At 41.5% G+C, this 18,126-nt stretch overlaps 1 protein-coding gene across 4 annotated transcripts in view; it reads right to left on the bottom strand.

Annotated features, from left to right (window-relative positions):
• LOC126470510 (solute carrier family 41 member 2-like) overlaps positions 1–18,126 on the bottom strand; it is a 481,647-nt gene that overhangs the window by 15,207 nt on the left and 448,314 nt on the right. For all 4 annotated transcript variants that reach the window (XM_050098407.1, XM_050098405.1, XM_050098408.1 and 1 more), the window contains 3 exons: positions 14,789–14,968; positions 7,022–7,166; positions 6,623–6,769 (listed from right to left, as the gene is read on the bottom strand). In XM_050098407.1, coding sequence (XP_049954364.1) covers positions 6,623–6,769; positions 7,022–7,166; positions 14,789–14,968 — 472 coding nt within the window. The remainder of the gene's footprint in view (positions 1–6,622; positions 6,770–7,021; positions 7,167–14,788; positions 14,969–18,126) is intronic.

An 18,126-nucleotide genomic window follows, 5' to 3' on the forward strand; every position in this document is an offset into this window, starting at 1 on the left:
TCCTCACGCATTCATGCAGCAAATCACAATTCACCAAAAGTTAACGTGTTTTGTGCAATCTCACGGTTTAAAGTTTACGGCCCCTTTTTCTTCTGCGAAAAAAACAGTACAGGACACGTGTATCTGGACATGCTGGAAAATTGGCTCATGCCACAACTGGAGACCGACAGCCCCGACTTCATCTTTCAACAGGATGGTGCTCCACCGCACTTCCATCATGATGTTCGGCATTTCTTAAACAGGAGATTGGAAAACCGATGGATCGGTCGTGGTGGAGATCATGATCAGCAATTCATGTCATGGCCTCTACGCTCTCCCGACTTAACCCCATGCAATTTCTTTCTGTGGGCTTATGTGAAAGATTCAGTGTTTAAACCTCCTCTACCAAGAAACGTGCCAGAACTGCGAGCTCGCATCAACGATGCTTTTGAACTCATTGATGGGGACATGCTGCGCCGAGTGTGGGAGGAACTTGATTATCGGCTTGATGTCTGCCGTATCACTAAAGGGGCACATATTGAACATTTGTGAATGCCTAAAGAAACTTTTTGAGTTTTTGTATGTGTGTGCAAAGCATTGTGAAAATATCTCAAATAATAAAGTTATTGTAGAGCTCTGAAATCGCTTCAATCATTTGTAATAACCCTGTACATGTGACTATATGTGTATACTGGGTAATGTAAAGATTGCCCACCTATCTTGTGAAGGATTCAAAGTCCTTGGGAAGACATGCAACTCAGGCCACCACAGACAGAGAACAGTGTGAGGTGTGTTGTGAATAATTTCAGGTGGAAATAGAACCCTGGGGCATGGAAACATATACAAAACCACCATTTCCTGAACAAATTACTCATTTGCTAGGCAATATTGTGAACAAAGTTTCTCACCCTGACATCCTGGTGTAAAACAGTCTTGGTGTTTTTGCTGCATGAACCCCAAGCTGCATCTTACAAAGATGATGGAGATTATCACTGAAAGCTTGAGGTTTTATTCAGCTTTGACACAGCAAGAAAACTAGAAAGTGTAATGCAGAGAATATCATATTCAACTATAGGACAGACATTGTCCATATCAAATGTTAAGCAAGAGTGCTGATGATTATCATGGACTTCTCCTAGATAGCTGCTCATTTGTTTCATATCCCATCCTTCCTGAACCTATGACAAACCATGTTCACCTCTGAGAAAACAAGGGAGCTCGTGAAATGCACTGCATTTAAAAATTGATTCTGCTACAGTATGCTCCACATTTCATTATCATGGGTCTATATTCAACAGAGAAAAGCCCAGTTCACACACAACTGTTGCATTCACCTTAACCCTTAAGCGGTCGCGCCGGGTGTTGAGAACACCCCAGTCATTCTTATCGATAGATTATTACATAATGGATAGGAGTATAACATCACGTTCTTTGGTACCTTTCTAGGACATAATATGAAAGCTTTGAGTAATAATAGAAGTTCCAAGAAAACACGCAACAATGTGCCCTGGGGTGTTGTCGGCACCCCGTGCGACTCTTTATGTTGCAGTGCTGCGAGAAAGCGTACAGTTGTGTTGCGTAGCAGCTGCTTGTATTTTGGCACTCTTTGCAGTTGAAACAGCTATGGATTGTTACAGAATAGAACAAGAAAGAGTGCAGAAGCTTCTGGAAGAGGTCTTAGATGAAACTTTTGAAGGAGGAGAAGAGGAAGAGGAGAAAACAGACAGTTGTGAAGTTCACTCTCATCACAGCGATACGGAAAAGGAGGATGAAGACAACCTGGAACTGGAACTGGAACTGGAACTGTAAGTAAGTGCAGCAGATAATGAAAGCAAGCATGATTTTTTTTTATTGGAAAGGATAAGTTTACAAAATGGATGAAAAGTTGTCCTAGTCGAAATGTAAGAACTAGAAGTGTAGACCTCATTATTCATCTCCCTGGTGTAAAAGCCATCACAAAATCTGTGAAAACTGCTGTGGACTTTTTTTGATATTTATAAATGACATAATAATTAGAACAATTACACCATGTGCAAATATTTACATACAAAACATTGCATCATATTTCACAAGAGACTGTGATGCCAAACCAACAAATGAGGAAGAACTAAAATCTCTTCTGGGTCTGTTGATATTGGCTGGGCATTACAGGGCAGGACACAAAAACCGGAAAGGCTTATGGGACACAAATGGTTTTGGAATTGCAATAATTCACGCAGCAGTGAGTTTACAGCACTATCGTTTCTTATTGCGTTATTTCAGATTCGATGATGTTCGAGACAGACCACAGCATAGAGAACTTGATTGCCTAGCTGCGTTCTGAGAAATTTTTGAATTATTCATGTCAGACTGTGTCAGTAATTATACTGTGTCTGAATATATGACAGTGGATGAACAACTGGTTGCATTTAGAGGCAAATGCAGTTTCCGACAGTACATACCTAGCAAGCCTGCGAAATATGGTTTGAAAATTTTCACCTTATGTGATGCAAGAACTCGATATACTTTGGGGATGGAAATCTATGTTGGGAAACAGCCAGGGGCTCCCTTTGCACTGTCAAACTCACCTAAGGAGATAGCAAATAGACTTATACAGCCTATCAAAGGTACAGGACAAATGTGACTCTAGACAACTGGTTTTGATCCATACCATTGGCTGAAGAGCTTCTGAAAAAGAAACTTACAGTACTAGGAACTCTTAGAAAGAATAAGAGGGAGCTCCCTCCAAACTTTGTTTGCATGAGAGGTTGTGAACTTAGAAGCAGCCTTTTGGATTCAGAAAGGATATCACCATTGCCTAAGAAGGGCAAAAACGTTATTCTCCTTTCATCTTTGCATCATGATGGTGCCATTGACACTAATACTGTGGAGGAAAATAATCCAGAAAACAGGCGTGGACACAATAGATGAAATGTGCGCTACTTATTCAACCTCAAGAAAAACTAGATGCTGGCCACTTGCCCTATTTTTCCGAATGATTGACATTGCTTGCATTAATGCCCTCATCATATATGCAAATAATAACAATGGCAGGATTTCCTAAAGAATGTTTATAAGTGATGTCAGAAGGTCATTAGTAAATCCCGTAGTGTGCAAGAGAGAGCAGCCACTCACTCCCTGCCTAAACAAGTTAGACAGAAAGCCGCAAAAATGATGGGAATTGAAGACATCAACAATGCACCACTTTCTGAACAAAGAATACTTAAGCCCAGGCACTGAACAGTTTGTTCTCATAGTAAAGATATAAAAGTTCAATTGCACTCTGCTCGATGTTTGAAAGTTATGTGTGTAAAGTGTTACGATAACGAACCCCTTGCAGCCAGTGATAGTGACTGATTCCATACAATGTTTGTATGAGTTGGCTGAACAAACATTTAATTATATGTATAATGTCTTATACCTGTAATACAGTATGAAGAATAACAGAAATAAATAATTAAACAAAATATTGTAAGAAAATGGGAATTACTGCATGTGTTTCAAATAACCCAATTTAATACTAAAGTAATATTAAATAAAACGGTAATATGCCAGGAGATAACATTCTAGATACCCATTTGTGAAGTAAAAATATTCATATCAGTGATATGCTGCACAACAATGTCATTATAGCCACTTTCATTTGGGGTGTTAGCAACACCCCGAGCGACTATTAACATTATGAGAAGCCGCGCGACCACATAAGGGTTAATCTTGATATTGCTCCCCTATCTGCCAGTTCACATTGTCCAAAGGAATGCCCCAGTTGCTCATAATATCCAAGCCCTTCCACCACAGGAACCATGACATGCCTGTGAAGAGCCTACCGGCAATAAGGAATGCCTGCCGAGTAAAATGAATGGAATACTAGAGTAGTGGTACAGGCAGCAAAAGTCCTTACTGTAATCAACTGCCATCGAATGAAAGGTGGACTTTGTGGACGTAACTCAGTGTAGCAAACTCACCATATTTGGTCATAAATATACAAAGTTGGAATTGAACTGCAGCAATATCAGCTGCAAGCAAATGCGAGTGTTATGTTTTACCAAATAAAACACAACCTTCGCATTGTGGGCAAGCCAGCCTGGCAGGGTGTGGAAACCAAGTTGTAGATGTCATATGACTTTACACATGAGTTTCTGCTGAATCTTTTAGTATACGGGCTGCAAGGCATTACAAAGCCCAAACAACAAGAGCTCAGAAGCATACAGATACCTAGCCATTTTATATAAAGTCACTTCCATTATTGCAGCTCTGTCGCCACAGAGCTGTGCTGCTTGGCTGCTGTCTGGAATGCTGTTTGTCGACCACAGTTTGACTCTACATCAGTGCAGTTTGCCCTGAGACCACGGGACCTGGAGCCGCTGCCACAATGGGCCAGCACCGGTCCTGGGAAGCAGCTCACCAGCCATCATCACCGGCCTGCCACCTTCTGTATGGCATGTCACAGCTATCTGAGGCCACCCAGAGCTGGAGCCACCACTGACAGATGGGGTCGCATCACAGACCACTGCCCAGCCGGTGCTGCACTCTTCAGTATCAGAGACAACAACATGCAGAAAGCCACTGAATGCCACCGCCAAGCTGCCACTTCCTGTACTGAGCTATGATGGGGGTGCAATAATAAAGCATTTGGAATTATGGGCTGTTTAACTGGTACAACACAGCGCCCCCCTCAACCCATCACCATCAACGACATATGTAGGATAACATCTAGCATGATACTCTAGCCTGCAAGAAAACCATCCTAATATGCTGTTTCATGTCAGGTGAGCTGATGCTACAGTGAATTTAAGCAATTTTGTCTCATTTTTGCCTGAATAAACCTCCTTTTTGGGAGGTATGCTGATACACTCTGCACAAGCACTGCGGAATGTCACAGTGAGGAAGCTGTACCGTTCCGCATGGAGGGCAGCAGGTATTGTTGCTAGCAGTACTAACTGGACACGTCAAGTCTCCTATACGACCATTTTAACATTGTGCTATCAATCAGTTATGAAGTTCTTTTATTGATTTTGAATAAACAATTAGGATATGTTATGTCATGTGAATAATTTGAACACAACTCAAACATTTTCCTACAAGTGAAAACACAATGCAAGCAGCAACAGACTACTTTATGATACTACTAACAAGCAATTATCTTAATTACAAGAGTTCCTCATGGTATTCAGTTCTGAATGTATTATTATTGTTATTACACGATGCATGAAAGCTACAATGAAGATTTCCCTTGGTATAAATAATTATTCTTTCCACTCCTGGCAGGAGTCACAAAGTCTGCATAAGAGACAGTCCAGACCCATCCCTTCCCCACTCAGCCCTTTCCTTCCCCTCCTGACCCTCCCCTCCCCTCCCCTCTCTGAATGAGGCAAAGGCAGAGAGTGGTATCTTTGAATTACTACATTATCATCAACTTTATCATATGTGACATTGGATATAGTCATCTTTGATTTCTAGCCATAATATTGTCACATCTACCGTGAAACAGAACTGAGCCTCATTGTATTTGAGAGGTGACTTCATATTGTATAGTGCAGATATGTATTATGGCATCATAATCACCTAATTGTTAAGTCATGTGATTGGGACAGTGAGACTGGGGAAGAGTTAGTGTAATTTTATCTCAGATTGCTTTTCATCGCTTTTCTTGCATTTTCTCCATTTTAACCATTTTTTTTTTTCTAAAAGCATCAAGTCAAAAGATGTCTTACATCACAACTGAGGGCACAGCTACACTCTGGGTTTTGGCACAGAAAGTTGAGAATTGAGCATTCTGATATAGAATCCACCAGCAGAAGTCCCACAGCCTCTTCTCACTAATTTAGTTTCTGCACCGTGTATCTACAGATAATAGTATTTTAATAATAAAGCTAGATTGTTGACAGCATCATTTTCACAAGAGATCCAAGTAATATTAGTTATTCTAGGTGTCAAACATGAAGTGAAAAACTGGCATATTGCATTTAATTTGCAACTGTGCTACATGGGATTTCAATTCTTGTTCCAATTTCTGCTGCTTAATTTTTGATCTTTTAAAAGTAATTTAACAATAGATCTGCATATGTTTCTGTCCAGTAACCATTTGGCTTTTCTGTATGGAAGAAAAACTCCACTACCAATAACAGATAACATGACTTTCCAGGAAAGTAAATTATAAATATTTTATATAGTCTGTATTTACCACATAATAGACATGTGACATTGGCAGTTGTTATTTTATTTAATCAGTTATTAACAACAAAAACTCTATACTTAGTTGCAGATAATTTTCACTGATGAGTTTCTTCACTTTCTCTATTACTGACATTTCAAAATTTATGCCTAACCTCTCTCAGGTCTGCTGTATTGATTCTGAAAGTCATTCAGGAGTTTGGCACTGCCCTATATACAATCCTGTTATGTCTCACTACAGTGGGTCCAGTGGTTAAGATTTCAAGTATATGAACTGGGTACTCACACTCTTCAGTTTCAATTCCCTTTTTTGTACCTTAGTGAAGCTAAGAGCATACAATCAAATATATTACCAACTTGTAGAGTCCAGTGACATTATAACTTGCCCATCTTCTGTATGTATTTTGTTAGTTTTGTTAGGCTAACCTGCGCAGATCACATCAGAATCTTAGTCAATGCTGAAAAAGAAAATCTGCAAAAAGTTACTTACCATGTACTTCATAAAAAATTGTTGCAAAGTTGGCAAGAAGTGTAAGGGAAACAATATCCCCTATACTTGCAGCTAAAGGAGTAGCTAGATTATCTGGATTCATTTTCCGCTTATGAGATATCAGTATGACAGCACTCAGTACAAAATCTGAAATGAAAATTAATTTCAAAAAGATTTCAAATAAACATGAAGAACAGTTATCCCAAATACCACATTGCATTTGCTTCGACAAATATGTTGGCTGATTTATTTGTGCAATCTTTCAGTCTCACTTTCAGTTAAAGTAAAATACAGGAAAAATAAGGAGACAGGAAATTTTAAGACATAGCCTCTGAAGGGCTGTTAAAAGATATGCTGTACTTGGAGGAGCCACGCAACATAAGAGATATACTTACATACCTAAAACGAAGCATGATGTTGTAGCTGTAGCAAGAGATGAGGAAGCAAGTAGGAGAGCATGTGTGTACTGAAATGCCCCTTCCATGATTGCATTCACAGAGACAGCAAATATTGCTACTACTATAGCAGCAACAATTGCCTGAACCTGTGAAATATAGAAATTGTAGGGTAAATGTTAAGGCATAGCTTGCAGTTCAATCAGAAAACAAACAACAAGATCTACAATTCAAAAAATGTAAAATAAGAGACCATCTGACAAAAGATTAAAAAATAATACAGTGCAGAAATACAGTATATGGTTCACACAGGCATTTATGAAAATTCAAGAACTATCCATAAAATTAAGCTGACTACATTGACAAAAGATATAAGGCCATGTGATGTGAAAAGCAAATGTGTATGTGGTGAGGTCCAAGTTATAGCTATCATACTGCACTTTCTACTCTCTCCCAGTAATTACAAATGGTGGTTCTATTTTGTTCTCATACTTACTGCAAGGGTAGACTGGTGATAAATGTTCTTACATTTATAAAATATAGCACTGATAAAATTCACTGTCAGCCATACAATGAAGACATGAATGAGTAAGTATGGCTTGGTAGCTGTTTTCTGCAGACCGATACTGCACATAACTGTCATAAAGCAATTGTTGTCAATGAAATTATGTGTTAATTGGGTTCCAAGGACATCAAACCAATACCACAGAAATTTCACATCAGCACCATGACAATAGCATGAAGCTCCTGGACAGGGTCATCCCAGGCAATAAAGCAAAGATTATTTTAATTAGACTTCTAGACAGAGAGATGACTTGTACTTGGCATATTTAAGCAATTATTTGAGGATGGAGGGCACAGTTGTGGTTTTGAAAGAAAAAAGAATGGAAGATTAAATTTTACAGTCCTGTTAACACTGAGGCCATTAGAGATGGAACACTCAATATTGTTGAATAGAGGAAGGATGAGGTAAAAAATATATTGTGAGTTTTTCAAAGAAACTGACCACCAGATAAGACTTAAGAATCAAGATGGCTAGACATACATTTGAATTCCATTCCTCCTGAATACGAGTCCAATATTTAACCACTGTACCAAGCTGTGGTGTGCTGGAGTCAGATGTAACTGATGAAAGACTTACCAGTACGCTCATGTGTAGAAGCAGCGGGGAGCAATTGTGTTTTTAGCACGTACGTCTCTGCAAGTATCTTTCGAAACACAGATGTTTATTTAGGATTGGTTCCTTGGGTCTGCATAGGTGTACATACCTTTGACAATACTTTCTTCAGTGTCATTGGAAAGATTATTGGAAATGTATGCAGCTGAATGACCATGAAACATTTTTTTGCCTCTATATTGGGTATAAGGTTGGCCATATTTTTTCAGTACATTTTTTCTGTTCAGAAACATGCCACCAACATGATTTCTGGAATCATATCTACAAGTCACTATTTATAAATAATTCAAGTAGTAAGGTAACAATGCACCAAATTTTGAATGCACAAGCAGCCACCGAAATTGTGCATGTTGTGCTCAGCTGTGTGTTCAGCCACGGGCTGGTCAACTTTGCTCTTGGCCACCATTTGGCAATGGCCAATCATTCAGATGGATAGCTGATTGATGGTCAAGCCTACATAAAATGCTATGCAGAAATAACAGAGGAGTTGGTATATAACTTGATGCTTTTCAGAGGTGACTCTGCCCTCTGATACACTGGGCTAATCCCATGATGGAACTAGAGGAGCATTTGCTGGGTGGGTGTGACTCCAAACCTATCATCTAATTCACTCCTTGTACAGCTAATTATACCCTCACACATAACTAGTAGTTGTTCTTTCAGGGAAAGATATACAAATAAATCTGCAATATGGCCTTGGCCACTTGCATGGCACCCTCCTATGGCAACTTGTTTACGGGCCATCTAGAGAAAGCCTTCGTAGCAATCCAAAATCCTAAAACCTTTGCCTGGTTCAAGTTTAGTGACAGTATCTTCATAATACGGACCCATGGTCAAGACACATTCCACTAGTCTGGCAAGTCCCTTACCCAGTGTGCTGAAGGTCTTACTAAGGCTTTCACAAAAAGTGTCCCCAGCCCTTCCTGAACCTAATCTGCGACAGATTTCTCACAGTATATCCTCACAAACCCATAATAATCCCGCCACCCCATTTTCATGAATTGCAGTCCTAGCAGCATCCTGTGCCCTCTTACAGCCCACACCTCCAGTGCAGCAATCCTCCTGATCCAGCGGTTCTGGGGTTCCCTCCGTGGTTTAACAAGTACCTCTTCCTCCCCCCTCTCCCCCCCCCCCCCCTGCTCCCCAGACTCACTCTACCATTACCCTTATTAAATTATCTGGAGTCCACACCATCATTATTACGGCTCCGTGGCTGGTAGCATTGCCTCTGCCCATGCCTTATATGTCCACAATTTAAAAAATTAATTTGATCCTTCACATCTGTTAACAGATCAGGTTCTTCATTCTCCAATGCTAATCTAACCACTGTGCACAACCTCCTAGACATCTCTGGTGCTAAACCTCTCAGAAAAGCATCAGGCATACATTATGTGATCCACAGGATAAATAAATAAATACAAATACAAATTACTTGGCTTCTGTAGCAACACTTCATTTACCTCCTCACTCTGTGTTAACTCATAAGTATCACCATTAAGTTTCCTAATTTATCCACAAAATCTTCTACTGCTTCATCATACCTGTTGGAAACCACACTCAACTCTTCATGGAAAAACCATGTACTGTTCTGTTTTCTGTATCTTTGTTCTAATCCCCATCTAAGTTGAGTAAAGTCTCTGGCTTTTACAGTGCCTCTGTGCACCACATAGATGGCTTCTCTTCTTCTGTTAAAAGTAATCTTGCTATCTGTAATAATTTGTTATCTGACTGACCTCATATGACAGCCAATGACCTGAAATCCTCTGCAAATGCTAATACATCCTCAAATGACCTACCAGAAAAGGAAGCAGCCAGGTTACCAACAGCTGGGGCCACTCATAGAGTCTGTGACTTTGACAAACACATCTCCTCATTGTTCTTGGCTAGTTTGTTATCTGAAACCAATTTATCTGCTCTTCATTGAGCTACCTGATTCACCAATGACTGTATAGCCTCCTCACTGGGAACACCTTGTGTGCCTGATTTTTGCCATTGCCTCACAATTACTCATTTTCTTGACTCAGAATTAATAATAAAAAATAAATAAAAAAACGCAGAAATAATAATCCAACAATAACACAGATAAAACACACTGTGGCCAGCTGTACTACCAGCCTACTTCTTTTGCCTAATCATAAGACACCTGGACACACTACACTGTCTAGCCATGCACCCAGAGCAGTTAAACGTAAAGCAAACAGCAAGCAAACTCAGAACAAGTGGCAAATGCCCAAGAAAACTGCACAATATACAATGCTCATGTTCTAACCACTCATCTCTACAGTTACCCCCATACTGGTTCCTTCAGTTTTACCAAAGTAAACCTACTATTGTCATGCCCCCTAAGCTTTGACACCATAACTGTCACCACAAAAGAATACCCCATATATCAATGTTGTAGGCTGCGGCTCGGACGTCATGCTGCCAGGGGTGCACACCCTTCACTGTTGATTGTAGTGATGTCAGATCCCCTGACACCACTCTGCAGAGTGCAATTGCACTGGGTGGGGTGAATGGTGGTGCTGATGGGCTGAAGGGACCAGTGGAAACACTGTTGATAGTAAAGAATACATTATTCAAAATTGGTACATGCTTTGTCATGACTCAATCAATACATGTTTTCTTCTGACTCGGTGAGGCAAGAGATGACTCCCTCTGGGTGACACTGATATACAGGCAGCAGACTCTGCCCTAGTGAGAGGATGCTGCATGAGAACCCTGTGTTGCTGATGGCAGGCCTGTGGATGGATGGTGCCCTCTGTAGGCCACAGCCACGACACCATTGTCACGCTACTTCTCTGTCGGGGATGGAACCTAGAGTGGCCCCTCAGCCTCACATGTGTACATTGTGGGGACTGCTGTGTATGGGATTTGACCTGCTGCCCACTGGCAGGATTCAGATGGAAGCAGGTGCTCAGGCACTAAGTCCCATGCAGAACTTGTTGGTGGGAGCAGCAGGTATGGATGGCAGGTTGTCAGTGCTGTGGCACTAAGTTTTGTGAGGGACTCAGTGCTGGCAGTGACAGGCACTGCCCAGTCTTGAATGCATGGCTGCTGCCGGTGATGCCCAGTCATCTCACTGTCCAACATGGCCCTGGCACAATGGTTGTGCTGTCTAACTCCAGTGACAGGAAATCCCCTTGCCTCAAAATTCAGACATACACTATGTAATGAAAAGTATCCAGACACCTGGATGAAAACAACTTACAAGTTCATGGCACCCTCCATTGGTAATGCTGGAATTCAATATGGTGTTGGCCCACCCTTAGCCTTGATGACAGCTTCCACTCCCACAGGCATATGTTCAATCAAGTGCTGGAAGGTTTCTTGGGGAATGGCAGCCCACTCTTCATGGAGTGCTGCATTGACAAGAGGTATCAATGTCAGTCGATGAGGCCTGGCATGAAGTCAGTATTCCAAAACACTCCAAAGGTGTTATATAGGATTCAGGTCAGGACTCTGTGCAGGTCAGTCCATTACAGGTATATTATTGCCATGTAACAACTCCGCCACAGGCTGTGCATTATGAACAGATGCTTGATCATGTTGAAAGACACTATCACCATTCCCAGCACACTGGACTCACATTCGGGAGGACGACAGTTCAATCCTGAGTCTGGCCATCTCGATTAAGGTTTTCTGTGATTTCCCTAAATCGCTGCAGGCAAATGCCGGGATGGTTCTTTTGAAAGGGCACGGCCGACTTCCTTTCCTGTCCTTCCCTAATCCGATGAGACCGATGACCTCACTGTTTGGTCTCCTCCCCCAAACAACCCAACCCAACCATCCCCAAATTGCTCTTCAACAGTGGGAGGCAAGAAGGTGCTTAAAACATCAATGTAGGCCTGCGCTGTGTTAGTGCCACACAAACCAACAAGGGGTGCAAGCCCCTTCCATGAGAAACTCCATAACATCACCGCCTCCAAATTTTACTGTTGGCACTACACACGCTGGCAGATGATGTTCACTGGGCATTCACCATACCCACACCCTAACACTGGATTGCCACATTGTGTACCATGATTCGCCAGTCCACACAACGTTTTTCCACTGTTCAATCGACCAATTTTTACACTCCTTACACAAAGTGAGGCCTTGTTTGGCATTTACCGGCATGATGTGTGGCTTATGAGCAGCCGTTCAACAATGAAATCCAAGTTTTCTCACCTCCCGCATAACTGTAATAGTACTTGCAGTGGATCCTGATGCAGTTTGGAATTCCTGTGTGATGGTCTGGATAGAGCTCCACCTATTACGCATTGTGACACTCTTCAACTGTTTAGAGTCTCTGTCAGTCAACAGACAAGGTCGGCCTGTACACTTTTGTGCTGTACATGTCCCTTCACATTTCTACTTCACTATCACATTGGATGCTGTGGATTTAGGTATGTTTAGGAGTGTGGCAATCTCACATACAGATGTATGACACAGGTGTCACCCAACCACTTGACCATGTTCGAAGTCCATGGAGCGCCCCATTCTGCTCTCTCATGATGTCTAATGATTACTGAGGTCACTGATATAGAGTACCTGGCAGTAGATGGCAGTACAATGCACCTAATATAAAAAAAATGTATGTTTTTGGGGTGTCTGGATACATTTGATCACATAGTGTATTTATATTGCTCTGATGTGCATTTACTTCATTGAAACACTACACTTAGTCATTTTGCCCATAATAAGAGACTTTCTGTTGTTTTTGTGACTATAAAGGCAAAAGGTGTAGGCTGTCTCAGTGCGGGCTGGGTTCTCTGTCGAAGGTGGGGAATGTGGACAGCAGCAGAGGTGGGTCCTAGTAATGATACAAGAACTCTCTATTAGTTCTTTACCAATTCATACATCTCAGACACTCTTCTGATTGTGCTCCTTTCTCTGGCGTGGCCCAGAGTTTGCTCGTAATATTCCAGCGTCATAGCTGCAGACAAAGACGTATGTGGGCGGCATGCACACGCTGCTTGGCAGAGAGTGCTGACTGGCATCTCTAGTATCCAAGGCAAGCTGAGTTGGCAGGATGTGGCTGCTCTGCAGTCACAGGTGGCCACCAGATCTTCTCTAATGGAGAAAATTGGGTCATTCCAGAGGCATGGTGATGGCGGTGCCCGAAGTTACTGACAGTGAGGAGCAGAGAAGGGCGGATGGTACGGTGTTGCCTGCCTGGGCTGGGCAGACAGGCAGAGGACCCTCCTTCATGGACCAATGGCAGCAGAGTTCACAGTGAGGATTCCCACCTGACCCATAACAGGTGCTAGGTGTGGCCCTGCTGTGCCTGAATGTGATGTACTTGACTGGGCCAGTGTTTAATTGCCGGTTCCTGGCACTGAATTTGTGGAAGGGCTGTGTTTGTGGGACACAGCAAGCCATCTGGAACAGGGCAATGACCAGTGCCTGGCATAATTGTCAATGACACGGAAGTCAGTCCAGCTGGAGCTGCTTCTTGAAGGCTAGCCCAGGGCACTGACACCCGGGATGGTGTCACAGAAGTCTTGCTGCTGCTGTGGGATGCTGATCAAGCAGGAGCAATGGCCAGCTGCAGCCAATGTCTATGGCTTGTGACCTGATTTTGGCGCTTGTGGTCTGATGACACAGGGGCCAATAGTACAGTTCAATGACCAGCATCTGCTGTGTGGCTGCAATCTCATTGCAGTTATGGGTGCTGATTCTGCTCAAAGTCCTCCTATAGATTTCTCTTGTTACTGTAGCTTCGACCCACATGTTACAGTTATTACTACTGTATGGTGCAGTTTTCTGCTGAATGTAGCTAGCCTCATTTTGCAGCCCTCTTACATGGATGTTGTTTCAACACACACTGTCATACTGCAGCCACTAGTCTGTGGCTGCTAGTGCAATACTTAACAGTCGCTTCTTTACTACTTCTTATTAATTTTGCTAAAAATCTGGGTAGCAACACTACACTATCTTGGTCTATCCGTATGCTATGCCCACTCCCAACCCCTTGCCACATGTATCATACCCCTGTGATAGACCAAGCTGCAATACCTTTTCAATACAACCACCCAACGCAACCTTCTCCAATTCTGTCATGGGTTTTTTCTAGTCTGTTAGAGGCAGGGTCACCTGTTGGTTGGTTCGTTCTGATGGCCTGATGCTGGTTTGAACTGTCATCCTGAAAGCGAGTCCAGTGTGCTAGCCACTGCACCATCTTGCTCCTTGCTCAGTGGGGTCACCTGTGAAAGCCATCATGTATACCAACTCCTCTGTAATTTAGGTGTAGCATTTAATGTGAGCATGAGCACCAACCAGATTTCCACCTGACTGAATGGCCACTGCCAACGCATAGATGGGAGCTGTCCATTGAACACATTCTTTGATCCTGCTATCTTCCTGGCTCCATCTCTGCTAGTCCCTGCCCTGCACCACCACCACCACCACCACCACCACCACCACCACCACCACCACCACCACCAAACCTTAAATGAGATGACTGCTTAAAAATTGTAACCATTTTGGAACATGGAACTACAATCCATATTTACTGCTTAAATACTGACTTTTTGTAACATCTTGTGTAAATAAAATAGAGAAATCTCAAAATTATCTTCAGTTTTGAGAAGTACATGAGCTAGTTACATGTACCTGTACAAGGGCTATATTTCCTGTCACCATGAGAAATGTCTCCCTCCTGCTATCCATGAGCCCTAAGTTTGCTTGGGTAGACAATCGAGATGCGAGACACATATCCAAATTTCCTTTAAGTCCAGTCAGGGAAGGCACCAGGATCATCAGTGAAGATATTTCCACAAACACAGCCCATTTCTGTAAAAAAAAAAAAAGTGTTTATACATTGCACAAGCAAAAGAAAATAATAGTGAATTTTGAAAGTAACAGTTCATTTCGTGAACATTGCATCATCTCATCAGATCTATGATCTGTACTAAAGTTACAGCAGATGTCCTTCACAAACAAATAAATAAATAAAACAGCACAGCTTGTTTCTTTCACTGTGGCACTAGTGTGTGAAATTCACAACATTAACTCAAAATTCTTATGAGGAAGTGTATGTGTCATCCATAGCACAATAGCAGTTACATTGTTACCCCATGAAAAATGCTAACTACTTGAATAAAAGTTGTTTCTCTGGTCAATGAATGAATGTACTGACATTGAAATGGGGAATGAGAAAGGGATGAGTTTGTCTTCTTAAACTGCTTCACTGAGGATGATCATACACCAGTTCCCCCTTTTAATTGTTACTCAAATGCCAGAATTACAGATATCAAGATAGTCAACATGTAACAGAAAATAAAATAAAATTTCTTTGCACTCCTGTTTGACTGTAATTCTATATAAACTTGATGAAGAATCTGCTCCCAGTCTACCAACAGTTTATGTTAGATTGCTGGAATAACAAAGCATTCTGAGCTATGGGGAGAAGCCCATGTCAGTTCTTTTTTTTCATTCATAAGACATATGTGTACAAATCACAGACCTACATCAGTGATGCCAGTCTTTCGTATTATGGAACAACATTTATGTTTGTGTATTATGATCTTTTTGGAGCCTGGCTAAACTCCTACATATGATTCAACATTTATTCTGCAAACAGTGATTTTATGGAAATTGGCTCACTGTCTATGATATCTAGACAGCAGTAGATAGTGGTATCAATGTTGATGAAGTATTTTTTGACTTCCAGAAGGCATTTGATACAGTGCCAGATTGTCAGCTAATTAACAAACTACAGCTCACAGCATATTAGACCATATTTGTGATTGGATTACAGACTTTCTAGAAGATGCAACTCAGCACAATCATATTAAGCGAGATAAATCATTAGAAGTGAAATTAGTTCTGGATATGCCTTAAGAGCCAATGATTCTGTTGCATGTATGGAAGTTGCAATGCTAGAAAATTTCCTGTGCTATCAGTTGATTAGTAATTTCATTATTGTGGCTGTTGGCCATTAAATCAGTATCTCTGTGTGGTGCCATCTAGCTCTAGTGCATGAATACCCCTTGTCAAGTGGCAGCAATGAAAGGCAAGGGATGGCAAAATTTCACTTCTTTCTATTACAGAAAAGCTGATGACCTCCAGGGGCAAGGAGTCTGAGACACATCTTTATGACATGTAATCAAACATAGTAAACTTTTTCTCAGTGTCTGCCCCTCCCCCTACTTTCTATTTTTACTTGCAGTGATTTATGGGACTGGTGTGGTCTCCTCTCTCCCAGTCTAGTTCTTTGTTTAATGCTGTTACCATGAGGATACATTCAGTTTGTAATGCATAGTAGACCTTAGGTAACATATACTGATGTGGCAAAAGTCATATGATAGCGATATGCTCATATACAGATGGCAATAGTTTCGTGTATACAAGGTATAAAAGGGCAGTGCATTGGTGGAGCTTTCATTTATATGCAGGTGATTCATGTGAAAAGATTTCCAATGTGATTATGGCCACATGATGGGAATTAACAGAACTTGAATGCAGAATAGTGGTTGGCACTGGATGCATGGGACATTCCATTTCAGAAATTGTTAGTGAATTCAGTACTCTGAGATCCACAGTGTCAAGAGACTACCAAGAATATCAAATTTCAGGCATTATTTATCACCATGGGCAATGCAGTGGCTGATGGCTTTCACTTAATGAACGAAACCAGTGGCATTTGCATGGAATTACCAGTACTAACAGACAAGCAACACTATGAGATACTGCAGAAATCAATGTGGGATGTATGATGAACATTTCAATTGGGACAGTGAACCAAAATTTGGTGTTAATGGGCCATGGCAGCAGATGACTGATGCAAGTTCCTTCGCTAACAGCATGACATCACCTGCATTGCCTCCCCCAGGCTTCTGACCATATTGGTTGGACCCTAGAAGACTGGAAAACTGTGATCTGGTAAGATTAGTCCCAATTTCAGTTGGTAAGAGCTGATGGTGGGGTTCCAGTGTAGTGCAGGCCCCACAAAGCCTTGGACCCAACCATCAACAAGGCACTGTGCAAGCTGGTGGTGGCTCCAGAGTGTGTGGGCTGTGTTTACATGAATGGACTGGGTCCTCTGGTCCATCTGAACCAACCATTGACTGGAAATATTTATGTTTGGCTACTTGGAGACCATTCTCAGCATTCATGGACAATGCGCCATGCCACTGGGTGACAATGAGTGAATGATTTGGCCACCCAGACCACCCAACATGAATCCTACCGAAAATTTATGGGAACATAATTGAGAGGTCAGTTCATGTACAAAATCCTGGCCCAGCAGCCCTTTCATAATTATGGACAGCTATAGAGGTAGTATGACTCATATTTCTGCAGACTTTCCATTACTTGTCGAGTCCACGCCATGTTGAGTTGCTGCTCTATGGGGGCAAAAGGATGCCCCATACAATATTAGGAGATGATATATGACTTACATCACCTCAGTGTACATGTTTCTGTCAGACAGTCAAAGCAGACCATGGTACTAGATTCACAATGAAAAGAATCATTAGTTATTTTGATAATATCTTGTTAACTTATTCAGATACTCAATGATTAATGACTTTAGCAGATGTCATTCTACTTTTTGATCGACTTATGAAAAAACACATCTGTTAGCTCTCACACAGAGGGGAAGCCACAATAACAAATATTTTACCTTAAACCCAGATTATAATAATACAGTGACTGATGTTAGACCACATTTGCGCAAGGAAGAGAGGTGGTTGCCAGTTCACCATTAAATGTGATGACTATACGATTACAATAGTGACAACTGTCATGTTACATACTGTATATGTTTACATGCTCCCTCTTATTATATAATATTGAGTCCCTTTGCAGGAAATACTTGTTTTATTGAACACTTGGAATGCTAGCTCCAGACATTCTTTTGTGCAAAATAAACACACCACATGTAGCTGGATCATGATAGTTATGTTACCGGGCACAATTATTACCAACAACTGACAACGCTTACTGAC

The sequence above is a fragment of the Schistocerca serialis genome, chromosome 3, assembly GCF_023864345.2.
Source record: "Schistocerca serialis cubense isolate TAMUIC-IGC-003099 chromosome 3, iqSchSeri2.2, whole genome shotgun sequence".
In the NCBI taxonomy this organism is placed as follows: Eukaryota; Metazoa; Arthropoda; class Insecta; order Orthoptera; family Acrididae; genus Schistocerca; species Schistocerca serialis.